We start from the raw sequence: 25,794 nt of genomic DNA on the forward strand, positions 1-25,794 counted from the left end.
ACCTTCCCATTGGACAGGCGCTCCGCGGTGCCGCACCCGCGCCGCCGCCATTGGCCAGCAGAGGGACGCGGAGAAGGAGAGAAGATGGCGGCGGGCGGTGGGGCGGCGAGGCGCTGTTGGCGGAGCGGCGCGGGGCTGGCCGGGGCTGTACGTGGCATCTGCGGGAGCGGGCGGGCGACGGCGGCTGTGCGGGCGGAGGAGCTGGCAGAGCGGCTGCGGAAGAGCGAGGAGCAACAGCGGGAGGTGAGCGGAGTGCAGGCCGCTGGGCCCGGGGTCTCCGGACTACAGCTCCCGGCGTGCACAGCGCGGGCGGTGAGCTGGATTGGGTTGGGATGGGAGAAAACCATCCAGTTCCACCCGCTGCCATGGGCAGGGACACCTTCCCCTATCCCAGGGTGCTCCAAGCCCCGTCCAGACCTGGCCTTGGGCAGTGCCAGGGTTGGGGCAGCCACAGCTGCTCTGAGCAACCCGTGTCAGGGCCTCACCACCCTCAGAAGGGAAGAATTTCTTCCTAATATTCCCTCTGTCCGTGTGAAAGCCATTCCCCCTTATCCTGTCACTCCAGGCCCTTGCCCAAAGTCCCGCTCCAGCTCTCTTGGAGCCTCTTTAGGCACTGGCAGGGGCTCTGAGCTCTCCCTGGAGCTTCTTCTCTCCAGGTGAGCACCCCCAGCTCTCCCAGCCTGGCTCCAGAGCTGAGGGGCTCCAGCCCTTGGAGCATCTCCGTGGCCTCCTCGGGCCTGGCTCCAGCAGCTCCAGCTCCTTCCTGTGCTGGGAGCCCTGAGCTGGAGGCAGCTCTGCAGGTGGGGTCTGTCCTGGGGGGCAGAGGGGCAGAATCCCCCCTGCCCTGCTGCCCACGCTGGGGATCAGCCCAGCCCAGGGGGGTTCTGGGCCAGGGCCTGCCCAGCTCCCACCCACTGCACCCCGAGTGCTCCTCCCAGAGCTGCTCTCCAGCCCTTCACCCCCAGCCTGGACTGGTCCTGGGGGTTGCCCGACCCAGGTGCAGCACCTGCCCTTGGCCTCACTGAACCTCATGAGATTGCCCAAGGCCACTGACTGAGCTTGTCACGATCCCTCTGGATTCCAGGCTGTCCCCCAGCCATGGAGCAGGAGCACATGGAAGGCGAGCAGATTGCTGCAGGTTCCAGTGCAGGTCTGTGTGAGAGCCAAGAGCTGTTTAAATCCCACCCCTGGTGTCTCATTCTCTCCTCAGATCCCCAAGGACCCGACGCAGCGATGGCTCCGGGAACTCGCTGCAATGAGCCAGCAGCTACAGCAGGTTCACCCCAATGTCCTGGCCAAGATCCTTAAGCAGAGAACTCTATACCAGAATGAGGAGATTGTGGTGATAGACAAACCCTATGGACTCCCTGTGCATGGTGAGGGCAAGTGGGGAATGGAAATGGATCCGTGGTGCTTACGGGATCCTCTGTCACTGTCCTTCCTGTGCTGGGCTTTCCCTTCCCAGGGAGGGCTCCAGGGGTTTGGTCACTGTCAGATCTCAGCCTTCCCCTGGCAATTTGGGGTGATTTAGGGTGCATGGGGAGTACAAGAGATGAGACTCCTTGCTGCCCTGGGTCACACAGGCGGCCCTGGCATCAAGAACTGCATCGCTGATGTGCTGCCCATTTTGGCCAAGATGCTGGAGAACATGAAAGCTGAGCCTCTCCACCTCTGCCACCGGCTGGACAAGGAGACCACGGGTGTGATGGTGCTGGCACGGAGTAAGGAGGCAGCAGAGAAGATCCGTCTGCTCTTCAAAACCCGTCAGGTGGAGAAGATCTACTGGTAGGAAAGGCTTGAATGAAAATGGGGCTGTGAAAGGCATTTAAAAAAAGGGTGAGCCCCCAGTCCCTGAGGTGTGGGGGCTTTGTGGAGATTGAGGGTGTTGTTTATCTCCCCCCTTCAGCACCATTTTTTGGGACTGGCTTGTGAGAGAGGGGCTGAGGGGAGGGTTCCTTTCCTGTGAGAGCAACACCCCACAGACCTCAGCTTTCCCTTTCCAGGGCAATTGTCCTGGGGGACCCGGACCCTGTTGAGGGCGTTGTGGAGATTCCCATTGTGGAAAAGGAGGTGCAGAGCCACCAGTCCCACTACAAGGTGAGTCCTGTGTTCCCTCAGCCGCCATTCTGGCCAGGCAGCCCCAGCATCCCCTCGTGTCTCCCCCAACTCCCCCTCTCACCACCCTTCAGATGACGCTGGCTCCCAACTACCGCCTGTGTCCGGAGGATGGGAAGGTGATGAGAATCCGCGGGAACCGGCACGCCGAGCGCGCGGTGACGCGGTACCGCCGGCTGGCCGCTGCCTCCGCCTGCTCGCTGCTGGAGCTCCAGCCCATCACCGGTGAGTGAGGCCTGCCCCGCAGTCCCGGGGCTGCATCCGCTCTCTGTGCAGTCAGCAGCAGCTCTGGAAGGGGGAACTTGTGATTAGACAAGATTGGAATTGTTTCTGGGACAAAGCTCTGGGAATGAGCCCTGCTGGGGTGACGCTTTGCTGCCGAGCTCTTTGCCAGCTGCCAGCGATTTCTGCACAGCTTTGCCCAGCATTGAGGTGACGCCTGGCACAGCTGGATGTCAGCTTTCTCCCCCTTTTCTCCACAGGGGTGAAGCACCAGATCCGGGTTCACCTGGCCTATGGCTTGGGATGCCCCATCCTGGGGGATCACAAATACTCGCACTGGAGTAAACTGGCGCCCCAGGTAAGGCAGATCTTGCACTGTGCAGCAGCTGGAGCTGGACACGGCCCCTTGTGTCCCCCAGCTGCTCGTGGGCTGGGGATTTAAAGTCCCAGCTGAAAAGCTGCAGTTTTGAAGGGAAAATTTTCTGTCCTTGCTGCAGAAGCTTCCTGAACACACCCTGAGGAGGCTGAAGCTGGAGCAGAGCAAGGCTCGGCACCTGCCCCTGCACCTGCATGCCCACCGGCTCTGCCTGCCCCTGGGCCAGCCCTTAGACTTTGTCTGCAAGCTGCCCCTCTTCTTCCAAAAAACCCTGAGGAAGCTAGAGCTGGACATCCCTAAGGACTGATGAGGCAGGACTGGAATGGTGCCATGTATCTCCGTATCTCCAGCACGTGGCAGCAGCTGTGCCCACCTTGGAACCAGTGGTGGGGTGAAGCCTGCAGTCTCTGTGCTGGTGCTGATGTTGCTGGATTCAGAATGGGTGCCTACATGAGCTTCTGACCCAGGAAAGGAGCTGGATATGCTGAGGAGCCTCTAGCAGAGATGAACAAAGCTGAGTGAAAGTTGGGTTTTGCCTGATTCATGTTTTGAACTTGTCTCTGGGCAATAAAAGCTCCAGTTTCCTTGAGGGAAGGTGGTGTGTGTCTCTGTGCTCTGGCTGGGTGGGACTCAGTCCCTCTGTAGGTTTGAGCAAATGGGGTTGCAGCCCTTTGCCGCGCTCCCGCCCCAGACCCTTGATCTCTCTAGCCCCGGCTAGCTCTCCTTGGGGTGAGAGTGGGCAGTGGAGGCACCCCCCGCTGCTCCTTAACAGGGTTTGGAGGGTGCCTTGGTGGGTTCACGGGAAGGCGCTGGCAAGCCTCGTCAGTTGGAAGGAAAGGCGGATCCAGTTGGGGGCTGAATCTTCTTTATTGAAGGCCAACGGAGCCAAACGCACAGAAGGGGTGCCAGCCAACTGGAACCCTGGGCTGGGCTTAACATGAACCTTTTATGGGTTGTGGGCGGGGTGGATCATGAGGGGAGGACCAATGAGGGACAGGGAAGGGAGTGGCTCCGGGATGGGGTGATCCGGCCTGGTCCAATGGGGAAGGGGCATGGGAGTGGCCCCAGGCCCTCGCCCAATCACTCGGTGCCCTAAGGAGAAGTTTCTGGATAGAGGGGAAGGAACACCGAGTGACGGACAAGGTACCTGGGAGGGGATAGGGGAGTGACTCAGCACTTTCCAGGTTGATGGATGGGTACTGGAAAGGCGGGAAGGGAGGACCAGGCGGGAAAACAGAACAAAAGGATGTACCAACTGGGTAATAGGGGGAAACAGGGACAAACCATTGAGGAAATACAATTGCATAAAACCATACATAAAATATATAAAAACACACCACCACATCTCCCCCTTTTTTGTTTAAAAAGAAAAGAACGGGAGGAGAGTAAAAATAAGTCTTTAAATGGGGGTTTCACAGTTCTCGGGCTCGTCTTCGAACCATACGCTTTCTCCGTCGGAGGGATTTTCTTCTTTTGGCTCCTCATCGTTGAGGGGATCAAGTTCGTGTGGTTCGGCCAGCATAGCGTGATTAACACTGACTGTAGTGTTGATGGCTTTTATTAATAGTCTTTTAATCACGCCAAAGCCGATGACAAGGGCGACGAGTCCCAATAGCAACATTAATCCAGTCTGCATGATGGATTTGATCCACCCGGAAAGTCCCCATCCTTCTAGAAGAGAGTCCAGCCATCCTGCAGTTTCTTTCTTTAGATGATGGATCATGTCTTGCATTTTAGTGATGGAGGTGCGGACATCTTCGGCTCTGGAACTCAAGTTCATACAACACAGGCCAGCAAATTCTTCACACTTATGATTATGTAGTAATAAAAGAAAATCAATGGCGGCACGATTTTGAAGGGTTGCCTGTCTCGTGACTTCCTCATCTGTTAGGAGGTTGCTTAGGGCAGTTGATGTAAGGTTGGCTTGCTTAGCTACCCAGCATTCAAGGCTGGCCAATTCATTGAATGCTTGAGCGATTCCTATCCATGGTAAAAATGCAATGGTAGCAACGCTCTTTGCTTTTGCCCAATGGGTGACCTCATCATTACAGTTTTCGTCCCAATCTGTGAGCCCAGTATCCCTCTTTTGGCGAGCCAATTGACCTGTCTGATTTAGCTGTTTCCAATGCGCTATATGGGTTTTATTGGGAGTAAACAAGCTCAACTGTCCGAATGCGCATGGCCCTCCGACTAGGTGAGGGGGGATGCCTGCCCAAGCCCGATTTCCACAAATTAAAAACACACCTTTAGGAAGGGAATGGGGCTTGTTGTCAGGGGTTGAAAAGTCTGAGATATAGATTACCTTTTTGCACCAATTTTTGTCTTGGTATTCTGTGATTGTTTGTTTGATGATTCTTTTGGGATGGACATATGGATTATAATCAAGGAAACGGAAGCAGGTAAAGGCAAGGGAAGAGCCGAGTAGTTCGAGTTCTTCGGGCTCTTTTGCCATAACCGGGAAGGTTCTGACCCACGCTCTCCACGCATCTGGTGGTTCTAGGGGTTGGGAGACGAAAGGATTGGTGTCATTTTTTATGCGGAGGGCGGAGGTGTTTAAGGGAAGGGTGAAGGGAAACTTAACTATAGGGTATGGGATCCCCACGAGACAGGACAGGAAGGGGTTGGAGGCGGAAGTAGTGGATAAACATAAATGATCTTGATTAAGGGATTTAGCTAGGGTGGTCCAAACATTTGCTGGCGGCTGCGGTACAATCCAGGCTGGCAGGGGTCTCAAGGCGATGGTAAGGCCGAGAAGGACAAGGCTCAGAGATGACATCATTCCGGGCGGTTTCACGGAGGAGTGCGTGTCTGGGAAGTAACTGAAATATAAATTAATACTCGAAATCGGGGAGGTTTAGGTGGGAAAGGAACAGAGATTCCCAGGAGCCGCGGGAAGGAGAGGAGGAGTTGGGCAAAGGGAACTGGGGACCGGGTGAGAGGGACCTCCTCCGCCGTCGGAGGGCGGCGTGCTCCACCTGAGGACCATCTGGCTCGCGTTTCTGGACCTTGGGGACATACGGCCGGACGAACTTGGAAGGGACCCATCTCAGGCCTGAGGGCGTGGACACGCAAGCGTATCCCCGTCCCCAGGTGACTAAGTCATAGGGTCCCTCCTGCCGCCAGGTCTCAGGATCTTTGATGAGAACTGGCGGCCTTTCCCTGACCTGGCTCTGCTCTGAGGAGTTGAAATGCCTCACGATGGGAGGGTTGAGGCATTCAAAAGAACAATTAAGGAAATTTAAGGTGAAAAGGGCCCGTGACAGTTGAACCTGGGGGGACTCATTTTTTGATGCTGAGTGCTGTTGTTTTAGCATCTTTTTGATGTTCTGATGAGTCCTCTCCACCACGGCTTGACCTGATGGGGAATAGGCGATGCCGGTTTTATGTTCTATTCCCCATTGCTGTAGGAAGCCTGCGAGCTCCCTGGAGGTGTACCCGGGGGCGTTATCAGTTTTGATTTGTTTTGGGACGCCCAGCATAGAGAAGGCCTGTATTAGATGTTTCTCTACGTCTTTGGCCTTCTCTCCTGTGTGGGCAGAGGCGAAAACTGCTCCGGAGAAGGTATCTACGGAGACGTGGACGTACTTCATCTTCCCGAAGGAAGGGATGTGAGTGACGTCCATCTGCCACACCTCACAGGACTTCAGACCCCTGGGATTAGCCCCTGCGCTCACCGATGGTAGGGGGAGCGACTTACAGGATGGGCATGTGGCCACTATGGCCTTGGCCTGGTCCCGGGTTAGGTGGAACTGCCGGACCAGACCAGGCGCATTCTGATGGTAGAGCTGGTGGCTGATCTTAGCCTGTTGGAACTTGTCCGGGAGTGGCGCCAGCTGAGCCGGGGCGGCAGCGAGGGAATCGGCACGCCGATTGCCCTCGGCCAAGAACCCCGGCAGGTCGGTGTGTGACCTGATATGCATCACATAGAATGGTTGCTCTCGGTGGGAGACTAGCTTTATCAGCTTGGAGAGCAACTTATTGAGGGCATCGTTGGAAACACCCTGCAGGATGGCATCCTGTGCCCTAGACACTACACCTGCTACGTAGGCCGAATCAGTAACTAAATTGAAAGGTTCAGAGAACCGCTCAAAAGCTCTGACGACTGCGGCCAACTCAGCTACCTGAGGGGATCCTTCCACCTCAACAACATCTGCCTCCCACCGCTGAGTTTGAGGATCTTTCCAAGTCACTACTGACTTGTGGGATCCTCCGGACGCGTCTGTGAAAACGGTCAGAGCCTTTAAGGGTTTTTTACTCTGAATTTGCTTTGTTGATAATGCGAATTGAACATCCGAATTGAAAATTTTGTGGGCCGGTCTCAAAACGGAAATTTTCCCGGTGTAGCTGTCTAGTGCAAACTGCAACGATTCGTTTGATTGCAGTAGGTGTTCCAACATTGCCTTTGTAAAGTGGCCCGATTCTAATTGTAAAGGAATGTGAATGCATTCAAAGTCACACCCTGCCAACTCCCGGATCCGCATTCTCGCTTTGCGGATCAGGTCCGCCACCAGCTCCTGTGGCTGCGTCATTCTTTTGGATCTAGAGTGACTCAGGAATACCCACTCTATGATGGAGAGTGGGTCCCTTTTGTCATGATCCTTGCCCTTCTCCAGGGTGTCTGTCCACTGGAAAATGACTCCATGGAGGTGCGGCAGTCTGCCCAGTATGATGAATTTGAAGGGCAGGCCCGGATCACACCTGTGGGCCTGCCTGGCAGACATCGCCTCCTGGACCCTCTGCAGAGCTGCTTTGGCCTCTGGAGTGAGCTCCCTGGGAGAACTAGGCTCGTCCCCCCCTTTCAATAAATCGAAAAGGGGGGCTAGGTCTTCGTTGTTAATACCTAACCAGGGTCTCACCCAGTTTAAAGACCCACACAGCTGCTGCACGTCTGCTAGATTTCGAATTGAATTCTTGATAGCCAATTTTTGCGGCACAATGGTCCGCTTGTTTATTTCCAAGCCCAGGTACTTCCAGGGTGGCATCTTTTGAATCTTATCTTCTCGCAGCTCGAACCCTACAGCAACCAACGCATTGGTTGTCAGTTCAAGCGCGTGTGTAAGTAAATCGCCGTTGGGGGCACAAATAAGAATATCATCCATATAATGTTGGATGATCACGCCCTCGGTGGCTGCACGCACAGGGGACAGCAATGAAGAGACGTACCACTGGCAGATACTTGGGCTGTTCTTCATGCCTTGTGGAAGTACTTTCCAGTGGTATCTCTCCATTGGGGCTTCTCGGTTGATGGAGGGAACCGAGAAGGCGAACCGTGGCGCGTCATCAGGGTGCAGGGGAATTTGGAAGAAACAGTTCTTTATATCGATTACCGCCAATTCCCAATTTTCGGGCAACATCGTAGGGGACGGCATCCCTGGTTGGAGAGGACCCATATCTTCGATGACATTGTTTATTGCACGGAGGTCGTGGAGGAGGCGCCACTCGTCTTTGCCTGGTTTTTTCAAGACAAAGACGGGGGAATTCCAGGGGGATGTCGTTTCCTGGATGTTCCCTTTGGCGAGTTGCTCCTTCACGAGCTCACGGAGCGCTTTTAATTTCTGTTTATTGAGCGGCCACTGCTCTACCCACACTGGTGTATCTGTGAGCCAATTGAGCTTCTGGGTAGGACGCTCCTCAGTGACCGCTGCCCGAAAAACCTGAGGGGTCGGGATGTCAATTGTGACCCCCCATTGGGCCATCAGGTCTCTCCCCCACAAGGGTTCCGTATAATCTAAAACGAACGGGCGTAAATAGGCCGATTGCCCGTTCGGCCCCTCAAATTTTACGATGTTTTTGGACTGTTTGGCCAATTGAGAACCCCCTACACCTTGAATTTTTCCCGCCACGTTTTGCAATTCCCAACGTGACGGCCAATCCCGCTCGGGGATGACCGTCACGTCTGCCCCTGTGTCCAGGAGTCCGTTAAGATGTTTGAACTCCCCATCCTTCCTCATGTAGCAGGATAACTTTGGTCTTTCCTTCCCAATGACCTGGGCCTGGCACACCTGGTAATCTTGCTTTGCTGATTTTTTCCACAAATCCTCAGGGTGTACCGGAGGCCCAGAGATCGGAATGGCTTGGGCGATGATTTGGCCCTTGGGAAGGAAGACCGGAGGATGGGAGCAATGCAGCCACAAAACCAATTGTTCGGGATCTCTAGATGTTAGACAGGGTGCGATGGTGTGGTGGTGTGTTTTTATATATTTTATGTATGGTTTTATGCAATTGTATTTCCTCAATGGTTTGTCCCTGTTTCCCCCTATTACCCAGTTGGTACATCCTTTTGTTCTGTTTTCCCGCCTGGTCCTCCCTTCCCGCCTTTCCAGTACCCATCCATCAACCTGGAAAGTGCTGAGTCACTCCCCTATCCCCTCCCAGGTACCTTGTCCGTCACTCGGTGTTCCTTCCCCTCTATCCAGAAACTTCTCCTCAGGGCACCGAGTGATTGGACGAGGGCCTGGGGCCACTCCCATGCCCCTTCCCCATTGGACCAGGCCGGATCACCCCATCCCGGAGCCACTCCCTTCCCTGTCCCTCATTGGTCCTCCCCTCATGATCCACCCCGCCCACAACCCATAAAAGGTTCATGTTAAGCCCAGCCCAGGGTTCCAGTTGGCTGGCACCCCTTCTGTGCGTTTGGCTCCGTTGGCCTTCAATAAAGAAGATTCAGCCCCCAACTGGATCCGCCTTTCCTTCCAACTGACGAGGCTTGCCAGCGCCTTCCCGTGAACCCACAAAGGCACCCTCCAAACCCTACTAAGGAGCAGCGGGGGGTGCCTCCACTGCCCACTCTCGCCCCAAGGAGAGCTAGCCGGGGCTAGAGAGATCAAGGGTCTGGGGCGGGAGCGCGGCAGCTGGCGCCCAACGTGGGGCCCCGTTTTTAGGCGCTGGACCCCTCGTCAGAGGATTTTAGGGTCCTCGGGACCTGAAGATTTTATCCTCGTGGCCGTCAGCTACCCCCGGTGGGAGCAGACCCGCGTTTTAGTGGGTAGCGCTCCCGGGGGACGGATCCGGCAGCTCCAGACAGCACCGCTGGAGTCGGCTCCTCCTCGTTGGTGAGATACAGTGGGATTTTTCGTTTCTGTCCTTCCCTTGGGGATCCCTTGGTTTCTCTTTATTTGGGCTCCCCCGGCACTCCCCTATCCTTCCCGGTTGAGGGTTTATTCCCTCTTTGGTTGGGTTTTCTTTTTCCCCTGGGGTGGGGAAAGAATCCCTTTTCTTTGGTGCCTCCCTTCCCGGGCGGGAGGTTGAAGGCTTAGGGAGAGAGCGGGAGGGACAGTCTTCTCCTTTTAGTTGTTAATTTTCCCACTGTACGCTCCGAGGCACATTTTCCAACCGACAGTATGGGTGCAAAACTGTCCGTGCCTCAGAAAGGCTTATATACCCAAGTTGTGGGCATCCTGTTAATGGGGGGGGTTAAAGTTAAAAAATCTGAGATAAAAAAGTTTGTCCGGTGGCTGTCTCAGGCTTTCCCCAGCGTTTCGGCAGCTAAATTATATCAGATCCCCTTTTGGGATCAGGTAGGGAGAGAGATCTTGCGTCAGCAGGATCTTTCTCTCTCCAAATTTACTCTATTGGCTTTACAAATTAGAGATATTATTAAGAATCATTATGAAAGCCTGCCACAGCCAGCCGAAGACAAACCTGTCCCCAGTTCTGCGCTTAGCGCAAAAAATCCTACTCCTCTTCCCTCTCCCTCTTCCCTAAAGTCGGGCATTCTCAGACAGTCATCCCGGCGTCGTCCGCAGGCAGAATCTGGGCTCTCTGAGAATGTCCTAGACTCCCCGCAGGGCAGTGCAGGCACTGCCCATGCTTCTACCCTTTCCCCTTCTTCCCCGCAATGTACAGCCCTGTCCCGTAAGAGTTCTGTTCGTTTTAAGGTGCCACAAAACCCCGAAAATCCCTCATCCCCCCTTTCCCCCCGAGCCACACAAAATGGCTCCCCTTCCCTCTCCCTCCCCAGGGCACAAGATGGCGGTGACCGCATGTCTTCTTTTCCCGCCACTTGTGCCTCTTCTTCTTCCCACAATCCCTTTCTTCCCGCCTCCCGAAGCTCCGCCCCTTCCCCGGACCTTCCCGCCCATGTCCCTCCTCCACCCTACCCTAACCACACCCCCTGTGATGCGGGGTTCACCCCGCCCCTCAGCTCCACCCCCGGGGAGGGGACCTCCCACCAGGCCACTCCCTCTGCCCCTTGCCACGCCTCTTCCGCTCCGCCCCCTGGTTCCCACGACCTCACTTCCGGTTCCCACGCCAGCGGTTCCGGAAGGGGGGAGCGTGGGAACCCTGATCCATCCCAACCCCTACCTGCCTTCTCAGCCGCGCCAGTCACCTACACCCCGCGGCGGGGGGGCAGGCCCCTAGCACAATGGTCCCCCATCTCTCAACAAACGATCAAGGAGCTCTGCAAGGCCCAGAAGGAGTTCGGCAGAGAGAGCGAGTATTTCAGGGGTTTGCTGAAAGCAACCCTCTCCTCTGCCGAACATGTCCCTGCTGACATTCGGACTCTCTTCTCCTGTTTGATAACCCATGGAGAGTTTCTCATCTGGGAGTCCGAATGGAAGCGGGAGATTCGGGAAGTTTTACCCGACCTCTGGGCCAGTGCAGACAGCTCCAGAGATGAGGATGGAGCAGTAATATCTTTAGACCATTTGTGCGGGGAGGGGGATTGGCAACAGGGGGGGAAGCAAGCGGAGAAAATCCCGCGGGAGGCGTTGCAAATTAGCACCAGGGCGGCGGAAAAAGCACTACTTAAATTAAGACCTAGTGGAACAGCTGTTGACTTTTTATCTATTAAACAGGGACCGTGTGAGCCATTTGTCACCTTTGTCGATAGGCTCCACCGCGCAATGGAGGCTCAGGTCCCGGATGAGAGGCTGAGGGAAGGAATGCTCGCCACGGTGGCGAAGCAGAACGCCAATGAGGCATGCCGGCAGGCGATCCTCAGCCTCCCCTTGGAACCTGAGCCGACCTTGCAGAATATGTTACAGGTCTGCGCAAAGAAGGTGACGGTTCCTGCCCCGGACACGCAAAGGGCCCCCCGAACACCAGCCAGGAGGGTAGCCTTTGCGGAAGCTGTGACGCCTCCAGCCACACCATCCTCGGACCGCCGCCCCCCAGGGGCACCCCCGAGGGGATTCCAACCGCAGCAGGCCTGCAACCTATGCAGGCAGAGGGGTCATTGGGCTTCTCGATGCCCAATGAGAGAAGAATTCATCAAATTCCAGCAGAGCACCCCGGGGGGAGCGGCCGCCCGTTCTCTTCCCTCTCGCCGCCCAGCACGCCACCGCTCGGGGTATTGCGGCGAGGGGGGGCGCAAGCCACGCGCCGCAACATATGGTAGCAGAGGATGGTTCCCTCCTTCGGCTTTTAGAAGAAACGGAAGAAACGGGCAAATTAGTGGGGGCGCCCGCCTCACAGACGAAGAAGGAGGGAAGAAGAACATCTGCGGCCGTGGGAGCTCTGCATGGTGCTAAGAGGAGCCGGACGCCGAGCGGAGAAGATTGAGGCTCCGGGGCCCTCTTGCGCCCTCGTCATCGTGCTCTCTACCCTGCCCGGGAGCAGCCACGGCCGGGCTGCAAAATTTTTGGCGGGTAGACTTACCTGAGGGCGAAGAGGGGCGGTCTGGCAGTGGCTCGGGGGAGCCCGAAGAAGGGCTGACCGAGAAGGGGTTCCTCGGTCAGCATTGGCAGGAAGACCACCGGAGGTCGATAGTGGCCGACACCAGGGCTTCGGGGACGAGTCCTGGTGTAACGGGAACACCCAGGCCTCCGGAAGGGCCAGACCGAGAGGGAACACCACCAGTTCGAAGGCGATTTTTCCATCAGGCCAAGAAAAAGATCCAAGTCATCACCGCCTAGGCCCAGAAGGTAAGGTGGGCTATGCGGGGGGGAGGGGTCCCCCGACGGGTGGCTGGGTTTCCCACTTTTCTTTTCGCGTTTTAACCCCCGTCTGTGCCCAAGCCAAGGGCTGTAGCCTTGCATGTCCCTGGCAGGCGGGTGGGTTTTTCGTTTCTGGGGGGGGGGGCTACTCTTGGGTGGTTCCCTTCCGGGGGGAGCCACTCGGGGTAGTTACCTTTCCCTCAGTCTTCTGTGGGGGCCCATACTTGATCGCTTTTTCTTTTTCTTGAGAGGGTGTTTTTTCTGTCCTCCCCTCCCCAAGCTGGGCTGGCTGGAGGGGGCAGAGAAAAAATACCAATAACGAACAGTTAAGAGGGCGGCATGTTAATTATGGGAGGGTTGCTAAAAGAGGCCCTTTATATCCATCTAAGTCAGGCCCCCCTCCTGTAAGTCTCCCTTTGCTTCTGTGAAGCTCCCTTTACCCTCATTCCCTCAGACTTTCCTAAACCTTTTCCTATCCTCCCTTGGGGATGGCTGTGGCCACGCCGCCCCAAGTGCCCTGCCGGACACTGCTCCAGCCAAGGGCAGTGTACCCGGCACTCCCTTCCAAGATGGCGCTGGCCACGCCGCTTGGAACCCGTTTTCCCGCCGTGATCCTTCTTTTCCGCCCCTAGTTTCCCGCCAGTCCCATCCCTTCCCCCAATGGCCATGCACGGCAATTCCTGCATGAAGCTAGTTCCTATTGGGGAGAGGCGGGGTTGGACATTCCCCTCCTTCTTCTGGCTCCTCCTCTGGTGGGACGGATCGCTGTCAAGGACCTCCCATCAGGGGACCTTCCTTCTTAGGAGATCACTCCCCTTTCTGGGAGGGATCTCCTTCGGGGGAAGGTGGGGCTGAAACCCAGACCGGGAGCCCGCCATTTTGTCTTCCCCCTAAAATGGCGGCATCCCTGTCTACCCTTTACCGATTCCCCTGCTAATCATGACAGTCACTAATCAAGTGATTGTCTGATTCCCCCACCCTATTCCTTAATGTACCCTACCCAATGTTCCTTTTTATTTAACTACGAAATCTTCTTTTTACTTCTAAGTATTTTCCGAATAATTTACTTGTTAAGTTATATTTTATAGAAAGAAAGGCTGCATTTGTGATCGTCATTGCTACAGGGATCACGTAGCTGCTGCGCTACTTCAGGCTTGCTGCATTGCTGCGAGGTTTAAAATTTATTAGTTATATTTAAGTAATCTTTTAATATAAATTATTCAAATTATCATACTTAGTTGTTTTCGTTGAAATCATTTGAATAATATAGTTTTATATTAAATCTACATTTTAATTGTTTTCAGTTTATTAATTACTTTATTTAATTGTGTTATTACATTACTTATCTTTATTATTATTATTTGTTACAATTGTTTCTGTATTATAATTATATAATTTCAATTCCAATTAATTTAATTATAATTGTTTTATTCAAATTCAAATATTTTATTTCAATTGTTTTATTTCAGTTATTTCAATTAAATTCCAATATTTATTTCTGTTTGTTTTCAATCACTTAACCATTCCATCTGATATTATTTATATTATTTTAGATTGCTACTTAGAGCAGCGAAACAGCAAGTTTTAGGTAGTCTTGTGTCTGGTATAAGAACAATTCAGCCAGACAAAGTTGCAGGCCAGTCCCTCAACCTGAGCCAAGCAGCAGCGCCACCGCAAAGTGCTGCGCGACAACATCCAGGGCATCACTAAGCCGGCCATCCGCCGCCTGGCTCGGCGCGGCGGTGTCAAGCGCATCTCGGGGCTCATCTACGAGGAGACGCGCAGTGTGCTCAAGGTCTTTTTAGAGAACGTGATCCGCGACGCCGTCACCTACACGGAAAACGCCAAAAAGAAAGACAGTTATAGCCATGAACGTGATCTACGCCCTTAAGCGCTAGGGTTGCACTCTCTACAGCTTCGGCAGCTAAAGCCTTGCATTCTTGTTAAACCACCACCACTCCATGATCATAAATTCAGGTCTTTGGTTTGATTGCACTATGTTAAGTTTTAATGAAGCTATGATTTCTGGCTAGACTAGATAAGTTGTGTCTTAATGTATGTGATAAGTACTTTCAAAATTTTTATTTCATGTAGTCCATTTACTTTTATATTGTATATCAAAAACAATTTTGTATATTTTATATTAAGTAATCCTGTAATCGTAATTAGTTTATATTTTTCTGATAGTTTTCAACTTATGTCCATTTAGTAATTTGTAATTTTACCATATGATTTTACTGTATCTTGAATATGAAGTTTGTATTATTTATATGATGTATGGATATGTTTAAACACCAAAACTCTCCTTCCTTTTATAAAAAGAAAGGGGGAGATGCGGTGGTGTGTTTTTATTTTATTTTATTTGATATTTGTTCAATGCCTGTTCACCCCCCAACCCCCCAGTCTCCTCCTCTCCCCAGCTGTCAATCTCCCCAAGGTCTTCCCTAACCCACTCCTCTCCAAGTTGTCAATCCTCCCTTTCCCTGCCCCTTTCCCCAGAACATTCCCTATCATTCCTCTCAGCCTCCTCCCCTGCTTCCAGACCCTTCCCTGTCTATTCAGTGAGGCTCAACACCCTATTGGTTACTTTGTGTTACTCCACTCCCCTGTTTCCCCTGATAGGTTTGTGTTATGTTAGTCCCGCCTTAAACTCCTCCCCAGCCCTACCCCCATTGGTTGCTGTTCCTACTCCCCTCCCCTTAAGTTCTGTATAAAACCTTTGTTCGCCCTCTCCATAAGGTCTTGGGGCTCACCGAATAAATCCATCTTGTTCGCCCCCAAGTCCCGTGTCGCCTTCCTCTGTTCCCGCGCCACCGACTGGGACAGCAGAGCACCCCGGGGGGAGCGGCCGCCCGTTCTCTTCCCTCTCGCCGCCCAGCACGCCACCGCTCGGGGTATTGCGGCGAGGGGGGGCGCAAGCCACGCGCCGCAACAGCCCTTCCTAGATTTTAGAATTGTTACTTGTCTCTCCAGCGTTGTTTAGCTCAGATTTAGAGAGTCCCTTCATTGGAAAATCCATCGAAAGTGCAATTTGGCAGTGGCTGTGGTATTTCTTTGCTGTGCTGAGACTGCACAGGGAGTTCCTTGGCTTGGCTGGGCTGAGCAGCTCTGTGACTGCCCCTGCTCTGTGCTGCCAGCAGCTTTGGTGTGGGTTTCTCAGCACTGTGCTGCTGGGAAACTGTTCTGTCGCACTGCTCCTTCAGTTACCCTATTCCTTATTTTTAGAACCCCTTATTGAGATCCCCTGCCCTTGGGAACTTTCCTTGAAACCAGATTCTTCCCCCTGTGCCCTGAGAGGGAGACAAGAGGAGGACTGATGATCTGGGGAATTGCAGCTGATGTTCTTTCTGCCTCAAAATTACCTCATTTGATGTCTCCTGATCTGCCTGGGAAGCTTGGGACTGGGCAGCAGGATGTTCTCTGGCCCTTCTGACTGGTTTGGGTGATGGAAAGGGGTTTTTATGCCCCACAGGGCCACTGTGTATCTGGCTGGGGCTTCTTGCTGTAGGAGGGCCCAGTCTCCTGGCTCCCTGCTGAAAATAGCTGGGGACTCCCATGCCCTCGGGCCACAGCGCCAGAAATTGTTGGCTGATGAGAGAGGGACATAAAACCACGGGGAGCCAGGAGTGGCTGCGGCCGGGCAGGAACGCTGCCCTGCAGGAATGCTGTCAGGGAGGAAAGCTGCTTTCCCAGCCCGCTGCCTTCCCCGCTCACTGCTGCGGCTGCTGGGGTGGGTTTTTCTATTTCTGTTTGTGAAAAGGCTTCCCCTGTAATTACGAGGTGATTTAACGCCTTGTCTGAGCTGTTGCTGTCGTTCACAGCTGCCGGACACAGAACTGGGCAGGCTCTCGGCAGGGACTCCTCAGCCCAGCAAAGTTACTCTTTGAGCCAGTCACACCTCAGGCAGCCTTCATCAGTGTCTCTTCCTCACTTCAAAATGTCCCTCTCGCACACGGCTGCTGAGTACATGCTCTCTGATGCTCTGCTCCCGGATCCCAGCAGCTCCCGAGCCAAGGGCTTGCGGCTGGAGCTGCCAAGCGATCGCCTGCTGAAGTTTGTCACCGTGGGGCTGCCCCTCTTCCTCGTCTCACTGGCTTTCGCCCGGGAGTTCTCTGCTGGTGAGTTGCAGCTTTTCCAATGTGTTCTTCAGGTCGTGGGCAATCGCTAGTGGTGATTTGGTTGTTGTGGCAAACCCTTTGTATTCTGTTGTTGTGGCAAACCCTTTGTATTCTTGATGGTGTCATGATCGAAAGCGGAACAGCCTGGAAATTTGGTTTTAGGAGCTGTTCTGCCTCATGGGTGTTTATTGATTGTTTTAATGGATCATAATTCCCTGGGAGAGTGTAGGAACAGTTGTGCTAACCTCAGGAGCAGCACTGAGACAATGCCCAGCCTCAGCTGCTTGCGCACAGCACCTTTGGGTGCCATAGGCTTATTTCCAAGGAGAAGGAAGAAGAGGAGGAGGGTGCCAGCAGCATGGAGAGATGCATTGTGACCTCAGGATAAATCTGGCCTCGGCCAACATCTAACTGCTCTCCCTGAGGATTTGGTTTTACTCCAGTTTCTGGCTGGTTAGCCTATAATTCCCTACACTGTGTACACATTGCTACACACAAAGGGTTTGTGTTTGGGAAGAGATGGAAAAGTCCTGGCTAGAAACACAGTATCTCCAAAATGACCATGAAAAAGGCTTTTTTTAAATTCAAAGCAATGCCTGAGATGTAATTACCCTCCTGTAAGGCATTTGCCCGTGGCTTTGGAGTGTTCCTCCACGCTCCATGGCTGAGGTTTGCTCTCCTCCTCCTCACCCCAGGCTCCCAGATCAGCTGCTTCTCTCCCACCAACTTCACGGGGAAGCAGTCCGCCTACACCGACACGGCTTGCTGGGACTCCCTCATCCACCATGGCTTTGACGCCAAGGGACGTGCCATCACCAAGTCCCTCTGGGCTCTGAAGGTAGTGTCAAAGTCACGTCTGGGCGCCCCTGCATCCCATCGGGGTGTCCACAGCAAGAGCAACTCGACATCCTCAACAACTGTTCGTGTTCTTTGCCCAGGTCTTCCCCTACTCGCTGCTGGTGGTGGCGGTGCTGATGTACCTGCCGTACCTGCTGTGGCGTTACGCTGCCGCTCCCGCCCTGCACTGCGACCTCCTCTTCATCATCGACGAGCTGGATAAATCCTACAACCGCTCCGTGCGCCTGGTGCAGCACATGAAGAAGGTCCAGCAGGCCAGTGCCGAGCCGGAGCAATTCTGGGAGGAGTACGAGAGGTGAGGCCAGGCCAGGTCACCGTGGCCCTTGGAGTCCCTCCACGTGGTGTTGTGGCTGCACCCAGGATGGACCTGGGTGAAATGGGGGGTGGCTCTCACTCCCCCTGTGTCCCTCCTGCCCCAGGGCCCGCGAAGAGAGGTATTTCGAGTTCCCATTGCTGGAGCGGTACCTGACCTGCAAGCAGCACGCCCACGCGCTGGTGTTCATCTACATCCTGAGGAACCTGCTGCTGCTCCTGTTCTTGGCTGCCACCTGTCTCTACCTGGTCTTTCTCCACCTTAACATCTTCTTCCAGGATGAGTTCAGCTGCTCCATCAAAACGGGGTTGCTCCAAGCGGAGCCGCACATCCCATCGCTCATCCCTTGCAAGCTGGTCTTCTTCTCCGTGTTCCAGCTCATCAGCCTCTCAGTTGGCAGTGTCTATGTCCTCCTCATCCCTGTTGTCATCTACAATGCCCTGCAGCTCTGCCAGTGGGACAAGGGGCTGCTCTCTGTCTATGAGATGCTGCCTGCCTTTGACCTGCTCAGTCGCAGGATGCTCACCTGTCCCCTCAACGACCTCAACGTCATCCTTCTCTTCCTCCGTGCCAACATCTCTGAGCTGACCTCCTTCAGCCGCCTCAATGCCGTCAGCGCCCTGAGGGAAGCCACTGCCAACAAGGAGGACATCGATACCGTCATCGATTTCATGACGCTGCTGGCTGGGCTGGAGACCACCAAGCCCAAACACCAAGCTTGCACCCCCGAGGCCAAAGGCAGTCCAGCCCTCTCCAATGGTGCAGCCCTAGGTAGGCTTTTTGGGTAGAGACAACTTCTTCCCTCTTCTCTTGGCTCCCACACCACAAGATCCCGCCCTTGAAATGTGGCTGGACCACCCAGAATCCTATGCCAAGACCTTAAGGTGTTTGGGGCATAGCTGGGGGTCACTGTGAGGGCTGGCAAATCCTGGAAGAGGTTCTGGCATGCAGAGTGTGATGCTACTGCGATCCAAGGTGTGGGCAGGGGTTGCTATAGGAACAGCAAGCCAAGAGATTGCTGCTTAAATCCAAGCTCTGGGCAAACTGCGGGGCTGGGAGGGTCCCTGTTTTTTGGCAGCTCATCCTGCTGGGAATGGGGTTGGGAGTTTAAATCCTGGGGGGCTGATGCCAAGGATGCCGTGCCCGCCCCCTTCTCCCATTCATATGGCACTGGTGGGTACAGTGATTCTGTGTGTGGAGATGGAGATGGGTTCCAAGATAAAACCACATTCCCAGGACCTACACTGCTCCCTCTCCCACGTGCTTTGGGTTTTTTGGGGCTGGATGCCTCCTCTGGGGTCTCACAGGGATCCCTGGCGCTCATGGCAAGTGGTTTGCAGGGTGTGTGAGACAGCCCAGCCCCACAGGTAGGAGCTGAGAGGCCTGGGCTTCATACCTGGTCCTGAACACAGTCTGAATTATGGTTTAAAAAATCCACAGACTGAGCTGGAGTCTGCATCCTCGTTACCATGGCAACCCAGGGCCAGCACAGCTGGCTCCTGGGCCAGTTACTTGGTGCTGGAAAAAGCCCAGATCCTAGTCTGCCAGTGCCCAGCTAATTAACTGTATGCTCTTCCCCCCTTGTCTAGAACCAAAGCCTGGAGTGGAAACGATGGGAAAAGCCTCACGGGACTCACTTGGCTCTGCCTGATCCTGAAGAAGGCAGCAGACAGGGATCCTGTGATCCCTGGATCCACTTCTCTGACACAGCTGTACTGCAGCAGCTGGGCTGAACCTTCCTGCACCTGGCCTTTCCCTTCATGTGTACATTTTTCCAGCAAAAAAAAGGGTTAAATAATCCGTGTTTTGTGTAGAACCTCTTGGGTCTCTTATTCTAAGTGCTGGGTGCTATGCTGTGCCTCTTCCACATAAATTTCCCTCCTCTTATGGCAAGAGGTGGGGAATAGAGGATTAGGAGTGCTCATCTGAATGCAAAAAAAGGATTCAGGAATAAAATGAGGTGGTTCCTTAACCGTTTATTAAGAGGGAAGTGGAAGGCACTTGCAGTCCTCCACAGCTCCCTGTCCCAGCCCAGCATTTGGCTGTGTTTTTTTTGGCACAGCTCCTCTTTCCCCCTCTCCACCTTGCAGCTGGAAGCTGATCCCTGGATCCTATGAGCACCCTACCCTCAGGATCAGCAGTCTGTGCCCAGAGAAATGGGGTGTCTGGGGGCCAGGACCAGCTCCATGGACTAGAGAGCAGCAGTGAGGGGTTCAGCTCCCATTGGTGTGTCCTGCTGCTTCTCCTTACATAATTTTTCATATATTTAATTGTAAATTGGTTTTTTCCCCTTCCCCCCACCCTGCAGCCTTGGCTCGAGTCCACAGAGGAGCTGAAAAGTTGTTTAATTAATAAGGTAGTAATGAAGCCTCTGATTCTTTTGCTTGGGAAGGGACAGTGCCAGGAGCCATGAGTGCTTTGCCAGAGGTCTGAGCTCACTCATCTCCCTAATTTAGGAGGAAAATGGAGCCAGGGAGGAGCAGCAGCTCTCTCCCTCCAGCAGCGTTTCCTCCAGGGAGGGTGTCCAGCAGGAAGGGGGGTGCAGGCAGCCCCTGGGAGTTGTAGAGGGGGCAGGCCTGGTACTCACAGGGCCACTCAGCCCAGGCATAGCGCAGGCCCAGCACCAGCGTCCTGCAGCCACTCGGGGCCAGCGTCACCGTGCGGGACCCTACTGCCACCACTGGTGCCAGCAGCCACTGGCATGGGGATGCCTGGCTGGGGCAGCACACCTGGGAAGGGGAGAAACCCCCATCAGTGTTGCCTTCCCTTGCACAGCTCTTTGAAGAAGATATCCCAGTCCTCACCTCAAATGCCTGAGCATTCCTCTGATGGCAGATGAGCTCCTGGCTGTAGGTGACATTCAGCAGGCCCCTGGTCACCTCCAGGATTGCCCGGGTGGGATACGGTCCCTGGAACACAAGGCCCTTGTCCCCATACGCCACAGCCATGGCACCCAGCAGCAGTCGGTGAGCCACATTCTGCTTGTCCCGGGGGTGGATACTGCCCAGGAAGAGGAGGAAGATGGAGCTGGAACCCAAAATCTCCATCCCTACACCCTCACCCCAGCCCAGGACTCACCTGCCATAGGGAGAGTGCTCATCACCCAGATCCATGGCTACAGCCATGAAAGTGCTGGGCATCCTGGCATTGGGAACAATGCCCAGGTCAGCTGTTTGGTGCCAGCGGAGCCGGGCAAAGCTGTCATCTGCACTCCGATGGCGGTAGGTGGACAGCTGCGAGGCACAAGGGAAACAGGGGAGTGGCTCAGATCCAAAACTGGCCACTGTGGTCCCTGCCTGGGATTTTCAGCACTTGGCAGGATGCACATGTGTTTACAGATCCTCTCCCTGGACATCCCCCAAGGACAATGGGGGATGTCACCCCTCTCACCCCCCCCACACCTGCACAAAACCAAAGGGGAGGAGTGGCTCCGTCTGCCTGGCTGATCCGGTGTGGAATGCCCAGCGCCAGTCGGCAATGAGTGCAGGGAAGGTGCAGTTGTACTGGTCTGTGTTCAGGAAGGCATTGGCCTCACCTGTCCCCCAAAAAGAAGGGCTGGTGAGAGCTTGCTGGGACAGTGGGGGCTGCTCCACACCAGGGGATAGAAAGGGGGGGCTCACCCTGGTACCAAGCGACACCCCGCAGGGTCATGTTGAGCAGCGGGTGGATCATGGCGTTCCAGAGCACGGAGGGTGTTTGTGGGCCAGAGAGATGCTGATGTGGAGAGGTGCTGGAAGACAAAGCTAGGTTTAAGGGAGGTGCAAAGCACAAGGCAGCCTTTAGGTTAAAGCAAGCACCATGCCAAAGGGAGATCTGGAGTCCCTCCCTTCTTCCTTTACCCACCCAGACGTGCCTTATGCTCTTGGCATGGGAGGGGTTTTTATCCAGAGGGGGCATAGTGATGCACAGAGGAGGCTGTGAGGGTCCCAGAGAGGAGGTGGGGTGGGAAGGGATGAAGATACTCCCCAAAAGCAGCATGGTACAGAGCAGGAGGAGTTTCCACAGCACCTTCTCTCACCTCCCTGTGTCCTCTGGGAGCCCACATGCCTGCAGAACCCGGCGGGAGGACCAGGCCTCGATGGGGGTCCCCCCCCAGGCCACCTGCACCAGCCCGATGGGGGACCCCAGAGCCTCATACAGAGAGCGCCCCAACAGCCAGCACACGGCCGAGAAGTAGGTGAAATTCCCGTGGCCCAGGTTTTCTGCTCAAGAAACAGTAGGCTGCAAAGGGAAACAGTGGGGAAAAAGCCATTTGCAAGCTCTCTTTTGGAGGCACATTGCACTTACCAGCTGTTGGAATGGACCATGGCAAATCAATCTGCTCCAGGTCCTCCAGCTCCACTTCGGCGCGGGCAGGTGCTGCAGCAAAGATACGGACGTAGGGATAGCGAGCGGCGGCGGCGAGCTCCTGGCTGGCATTGGCCACCTGAAGAAGGGCCAGGAGCATGCAAGGCAATTCCCTGCCTGATCCCTACCTGGTCCTGCCTGATCTGTGCCATAGGGCCTTACCTGCAGGACTGTCATTGCCATGTTGCTCTGCCCACTGCAAAGCCACACATCTCCAAAGTAGATGTCCTGCAGTGTCACGTTCTCCAAGCCCTGCTCAGCCCTCAGTGCATAGGGACCGCCCCGATCCATTGGGTCCAGGACAGTTGTCCAAGTCCCAGAAGGTCCTGGAGGAAGAGGATGATGCTTATCTTCCTTTATGAAAGCCTCAAGACCTTCACCAGGATGTTGGATGAGCAGCCAACAGCCACTGGGGAAGGAGAGGCAACAGGGAAAAGCTTCTCCACCACAGAAATAGATTGGGGAAGAGGATTTCAGAAGCTCTCTGGCATCAGAGGGACCTTTCCTGCAGGAATTTAGGGGTTAAAAAAGAAAACCTGGAAAACAAATGTGTGTCAGAGCAGAAGCTGCTGGGAGGAACTGGGATTACAAGAGCAGCTTGGTGTGTGTGACACTGAGATGTCTCCAGCTAATTTTAGAGGCGCCAAATCAAAGCGTAAAGATATTCTGCTGGAGCTTAGCATGGATTTTCTGGCTGGATCCTGCAGATCTCCTGGATTGCTGCTCTCCCACAAGACACCTCCAGTCTCTTCATCTTATGGAGGTGCCCTTGGGCAGCACTTTTACCCTCCAAAGATGATGAGTTCCTTCCCAACTCTTCAGGCAGGGATGTAGCTGGATTTGAGGTGCCCCTGAGCCCTCCCAGCTCCAGGAAGGCTCTGCTTGCACAGACAGCACCCTTATGGGCTTAGAGATCCCACAGGATCCTCCAAGGGGGCTCAGATTGAAAAAGAACCTGGGGATGCTCTGCAGGTTCCTCAGACCTGGTTTAGACAGGGAGAGAAGCTACATTCCCCTTGTCCCCTCCACAGCCTCGGCTCCAGCCTGTGCAGTGCCACCCACTCCAGCAGCAGCCAGGCTCCCGCTGGGCACCCACGGGATCCACTGCTGGGAACCAAAGTGAGCAAAGGCTGGCACTGCTGGGGAGGGCAATGGCTGAGCCCCCCAGGTCTTCTGGAGGGGGAAAAGCATGAGCTGGAGATGTCACCAGCACCTCTGCAGCCCCAGGGCAGCAGTGTGACAAACACAGGGGTGGTGCCAAAACCTGTCTCACCCATCCCACCTGATTTGGGCTCAGATGAGTTCTTTGGCCACCAAAACCATCAGCCCCATTTCTAGTGAAAGTCTTGGACTGACCTTTAACCTGTGCTGTTTTCTCCATGATGATGAGGCCACTGGCACCTGAGAGAGTCAGGGTCACCATGGCCCCATGCTCCCCGTGGCCCCACACCACAGCCCCTGACGGCTTCTGCTGCAGCACCATGTGGTCACCATAGTAGGAGGCAAAGCTGAGCATTCCCCCTGGAATCAGCAAACAGTGCAAACATCAGCTCCGAGAGAAAAACACCCTCAGCATGGCCTCTAACCCCCTCTTAAATACAGGTTATTTGAGATCCCGCTGAATTTACAGACTCCTGGTCAGCTTTAAGGTGGTTAAAATCACCACAGAGCTGAGGAAGAGGCAGAATTTAAACTCCACAAGAGGGAGTTCACCTCCTCAAGTACAGGGAGCATGTTACATCTTTATTACATGGATTTGGACACAGATTTTGTAAAAATTCCCCTACTAACAGCATAGGAGTGTCTCTCTCAGCCCAGCCTTGCTAATGAATATTCTGATGCATTCTTCCCTTGGAAAAAGGTTTGTCGAGGGGTGGGATGGAAACATCGGGTGTGCAGCATTGGCAAAGGCACCTTCAGTGGGGATGGAAGCAGAAGGCTCAGGCCTGGCACCTCCAAGAGCCCCATATTTGCAGTGTGAAAAGAAAATCATGTTTGAAAAGAGGGTCAGAAGTAATGTGTGAGGGGTGATCTGGGCAGAGAACCCCAGTGACCAAATTGGAGCTCATGGAGCCTCATCTCCTCTGCAGCTCACCCTAGGCTGGGTTTGAGGAAGGAAAGGGGAAGGGAAAGGGGAAGGGGAAGGGAAAGGGAAAGGAAAGATGTCCTCGGCCCCTCAGGAGTCAGCTGCATTGCTGGTCCCGCTGCCTCATGCCACAAGGCTCTGAGAGTTATATAAAAAACAAGTCGGAGGAGAGAAAAAAACCTAAAACTGAGACGCCAGGGAAGAGTGGAAGCTATAAAAAGCAGCTGGGAGGAGGAAAGGGAAGAAGAAGGGAGGAGGGAAGGGAGGAGGGCCCACGAGACAGCACCAAGGAGCCGCATGCGGCTCCCACCTTACGTAAACCATCGTCCCACGGCAGCAGTGCTGGGCCAAGGGCGTTGGGGAGGGGCTGGGGGTGTGAAGGGCATCAAAGTGAGACTTGGGGGATGCAAAGGGCATTGAACTGGGGCTTGGGGGGGATGCCACGTTTGTCAAAGTGGGACTCAGGGGTGTCAAACTGGGGCTCTGGCAGTGCAGAGGGCACAGAAGCAGAGCTTGGGGGTGTAAAGAGTGTGAATGATGGGTGGGGGGGGTAACAAGGACATCTAAACTGGGGTAAAGGAGAAGCCAAAGACATCAAAGTGGGGCTGGGAGGGCACCAAGGGCCTCAGAGTGGGGCTGAGACTAGTGCCAATGTCATTAAAGATGGTCTGGGTGTTCAAAGCTATCAAAGTGGGGCTGGGAGGATTTACAGGAGGTGCCAAGAGGGGCACCCGAAAAGTCGGGCTGGGGAAGTGCCAATGCACATACGAAGCTCGGAGTGTGCAAAGAGCACCAAATCAGGGCTTGGGAGGGCTTAGGGAATTCCCTGTGCATCGGAGCCGGGCTGCTGCGATGCCAAGGGTTCTGGCGATGCCAAGTGCCCCCAGGTGGGTTTCGGGGGAGGGTCCCAGGGGAGGCCCGCTGCAGAGGACACCCGCGGGGCCGGGGGTCGGACGGTGACCCTGGCCAGCCCTTTACCTGCCACCGCCGGAGCCAGGGCCAGCAGCGCCAGCAGCGCCCACGCCGCCATCCCGGGGGACCCCGGACCGCCAGGCGCCGGCACCCCGCGCTGCTCCCGGTCCCGCCGGCGCCCCCGGGCCGCCCGCGGGCGGGGCCTGTGCACGCGCCGCCGTGACGGGCCGTTGCCCGGCGACGCGTCCGCGGCACGGCCTGAGGTGCCGGGAGCGCCCGGGCCGGCCCCGACGGGAGAGCCCGAGGGGAAGGGCCGGGAGCGCGGGGCCGAGGGTTGCGGGGCTGCGGGGGGAGCCGGGGCTCACCGGGGAACGGAGCCGGGGCACACCGGGGAACGGAGCCGGGGCTCACCGGGGGACGGAGCCGGGGCTCACCGGGGAACGGAGCCGGGGCTCACCGGGGAACGGGAGCCGGGGCACACCGGGAAAGGGGAGCCGGGGCTCACCGGGGAACGGAGCCGGGGCTCACCGGGGAACGGGAGCCGGGGCTCACCGGGGAACGGGAGGAGC

At 55.1% G+C, this 25,794-nt stretch overlaps 3 protein-coding genes across 6 annotated transcripts; 2 read left to right on the plus strand and 1 right to left on the minus strand.

Annotated features, from left to right (window-relative positions):
- Positions 1 to 67: 67 nt before the first annotated feature.
- On the plus strand, positions 68 to 3,307 carry RPUSD4 (RNA pseudouridine synthase D4). The gene is made up of 7 exons (XM_021525772.4): positions 68 to 243; positions 1,211 to 1,376; positions 1,584 to 1,785; positions 2,004 to 2,097; positions 2,190 to 2,340; positions 2,598 to 2,695; positions 2,835 to 3,307. The coding sequence occupies exons 1-7, from the start codon at positions 85 to 87 to the stop codon at positions 3,018 to 3,020; spliced, it is 1,056 nt and encodes a 351-aa protein (XP_021381447.3). The 5' UTR covers positions 68 to 84; the 3' UTR covers positions 3,021 to 3,307.
- On the minus strand, positions 2,265 to 25,447 carry SIAE (sialic acid acetylesterase). 4 transcript variants are annotated; one of them, XR_014949977.1, is made up of 11 exons: positions 25,292 to 25,447; positions 23,584 to 23,748; positions 22,390 to 22,553; positions 22,168 to 22,306; positions 21,899 to 22,082; positions 21,501 to 21,610; positions 21,282 to 21,415; positions 20,959 to 21,113; positions 20,685 to 20,880; positions 18,407 to 18,513; positions 2,275 to 2,403 (listed from the first exon to the last, which is right to left on the minus strand). XR_014949977.1 is itself a non-coding variant. In XM_085560150.1 (10 exons), the coding sequence occupies exons 1-10, from the start codon at positions 25,341 to 25,343 to the stop codon at positions 2,392 to 2,394; spliced, it is 1,311 nt and encodes a 436-aa protein (XP_085416276.1). In that variant the 5' UTR covers positions 25,344 to 25,447; the 3' UTR covers positions 2,265 to 2,391. The 4 variants fall into 4 exon arrangements, 3 of the variants coding, with proteins under 3 accessions (XP_085416276.1, XP_085416275.1, XP_021381456.3); XM_085560150.1 differs by lacking the exon at positions 18,407 to 18,513 and having other exon boundaries at positions 2,265 to 2,403; XM_085560149.1 differs by lacking the exon at positions 2,275 to 2,403 and having other exon boundaries at positions 18,364 to 18,513.
- On the plus strand, positions 3,155 to 19,684 carry PANX3 (pannexin 3). Its single transcript, XM_085560153.1, has 6 exons — positions 3,155 to 3,379; positions 15,527 to 16,709; positions 17,405 to 17,547; positions 17,648 to 17,862; positions 17,987 to 18,651; positions 19,470 to 19,684. Exons 2-6 carry the CDS (start codon positions 16,529 to 16,531, stop codon positions 19,529 to 19,531), a joined length of 1,266 nt encoding a protein of 421 aa, XP_085416279.1. The 5' UTR covers positions 3,155 to 3,379; positions 15,527 to 16,528; the 3' UTR covers positions 19,532 to 19,684.
- Positions 25,448 to 25,794: the final 347 nt, after the last annotated feature.

The sequence above is a fragment of the Lonchura striata genome, chromosome 24 (assembly GCF_050655825.1).
Source record: "Lonchura striata isolate lonStrDom1 chromosome 24, ASM5065582v1, whole genome shotgun sequence".
Taxonomy (NCBI): Eukaryota; Metazoa; Chordata; class Aves; order Passeriformes; family Estrildidae; genus Lonchura; species Lonchura striata.

Bases quoted from the DNA above. Each gene is read 5' to 3' on its own strand.
- RPUSD4 (XM_021525772.4), top strand. From the start codon at position 85: ATGGCGGCGGGCGGTGGGGCGGCGAGGCGCTGTTGGCGGAGCGGCGCG. The intron at 244-1,210 runs GTGAGCGGAGTG...TTCTCTCCTCAG, and splicing joins GCGAGGAGCAACAGCGGGAG to ATCCCCAAGGACCCGACGCA. The intron at 2,696-2,834 runs GTAAGGCAGATC...TCCTTGCTGCAG, and splicing joins GGAGTAAACTGGCGCCCCAG to AAGCTTCCTGAACACACCCT.
- PANX3 (XM_085560153.1), top strand. From the start codon at position 16,529: ATGTCCCTCTCGCACACGGCTGCTGAGTACATGCTCTCTGATGCTCTG. The intron at 16,710-17,404 runs GTGAGTTGCAGC...TCCTCACCCCAG, and splicing joins CGCCCGGGAGTTCTCTGCTG to GCTCCCAGATCAGCTGCTTC. The intron at 18,652-19,469 runs GTAGGCTTTTTG...CCCCTTGTCTAG, and splicing joins CTCCAATGGTGCAGCCCTAG to AACCAAAGCCTGGAGTGGAA.
- SIAE (XM_021525781.3), bottom strand. From the start codon at position 25,343: ATGGCGGCGTGGGCGCTGCTGGCGCTGCTGGCCCTGGCTCCGGCGGTG. The intron at 22,554-23,583 runs GTCAGTCCAAGA...CTCTTCCTCCAG, and splicing joins GAAAACAGCACAGGTTAAAG to GACCTTCTGGGACTTGGACA. The intron at 20,881-20,958 runs GTGAGTCCTGGG...CTTCCTGGGCAG, and splicing joins GAGCACTCTCCCTATGGCAG to TATCCACCCCCGGGACAAGC.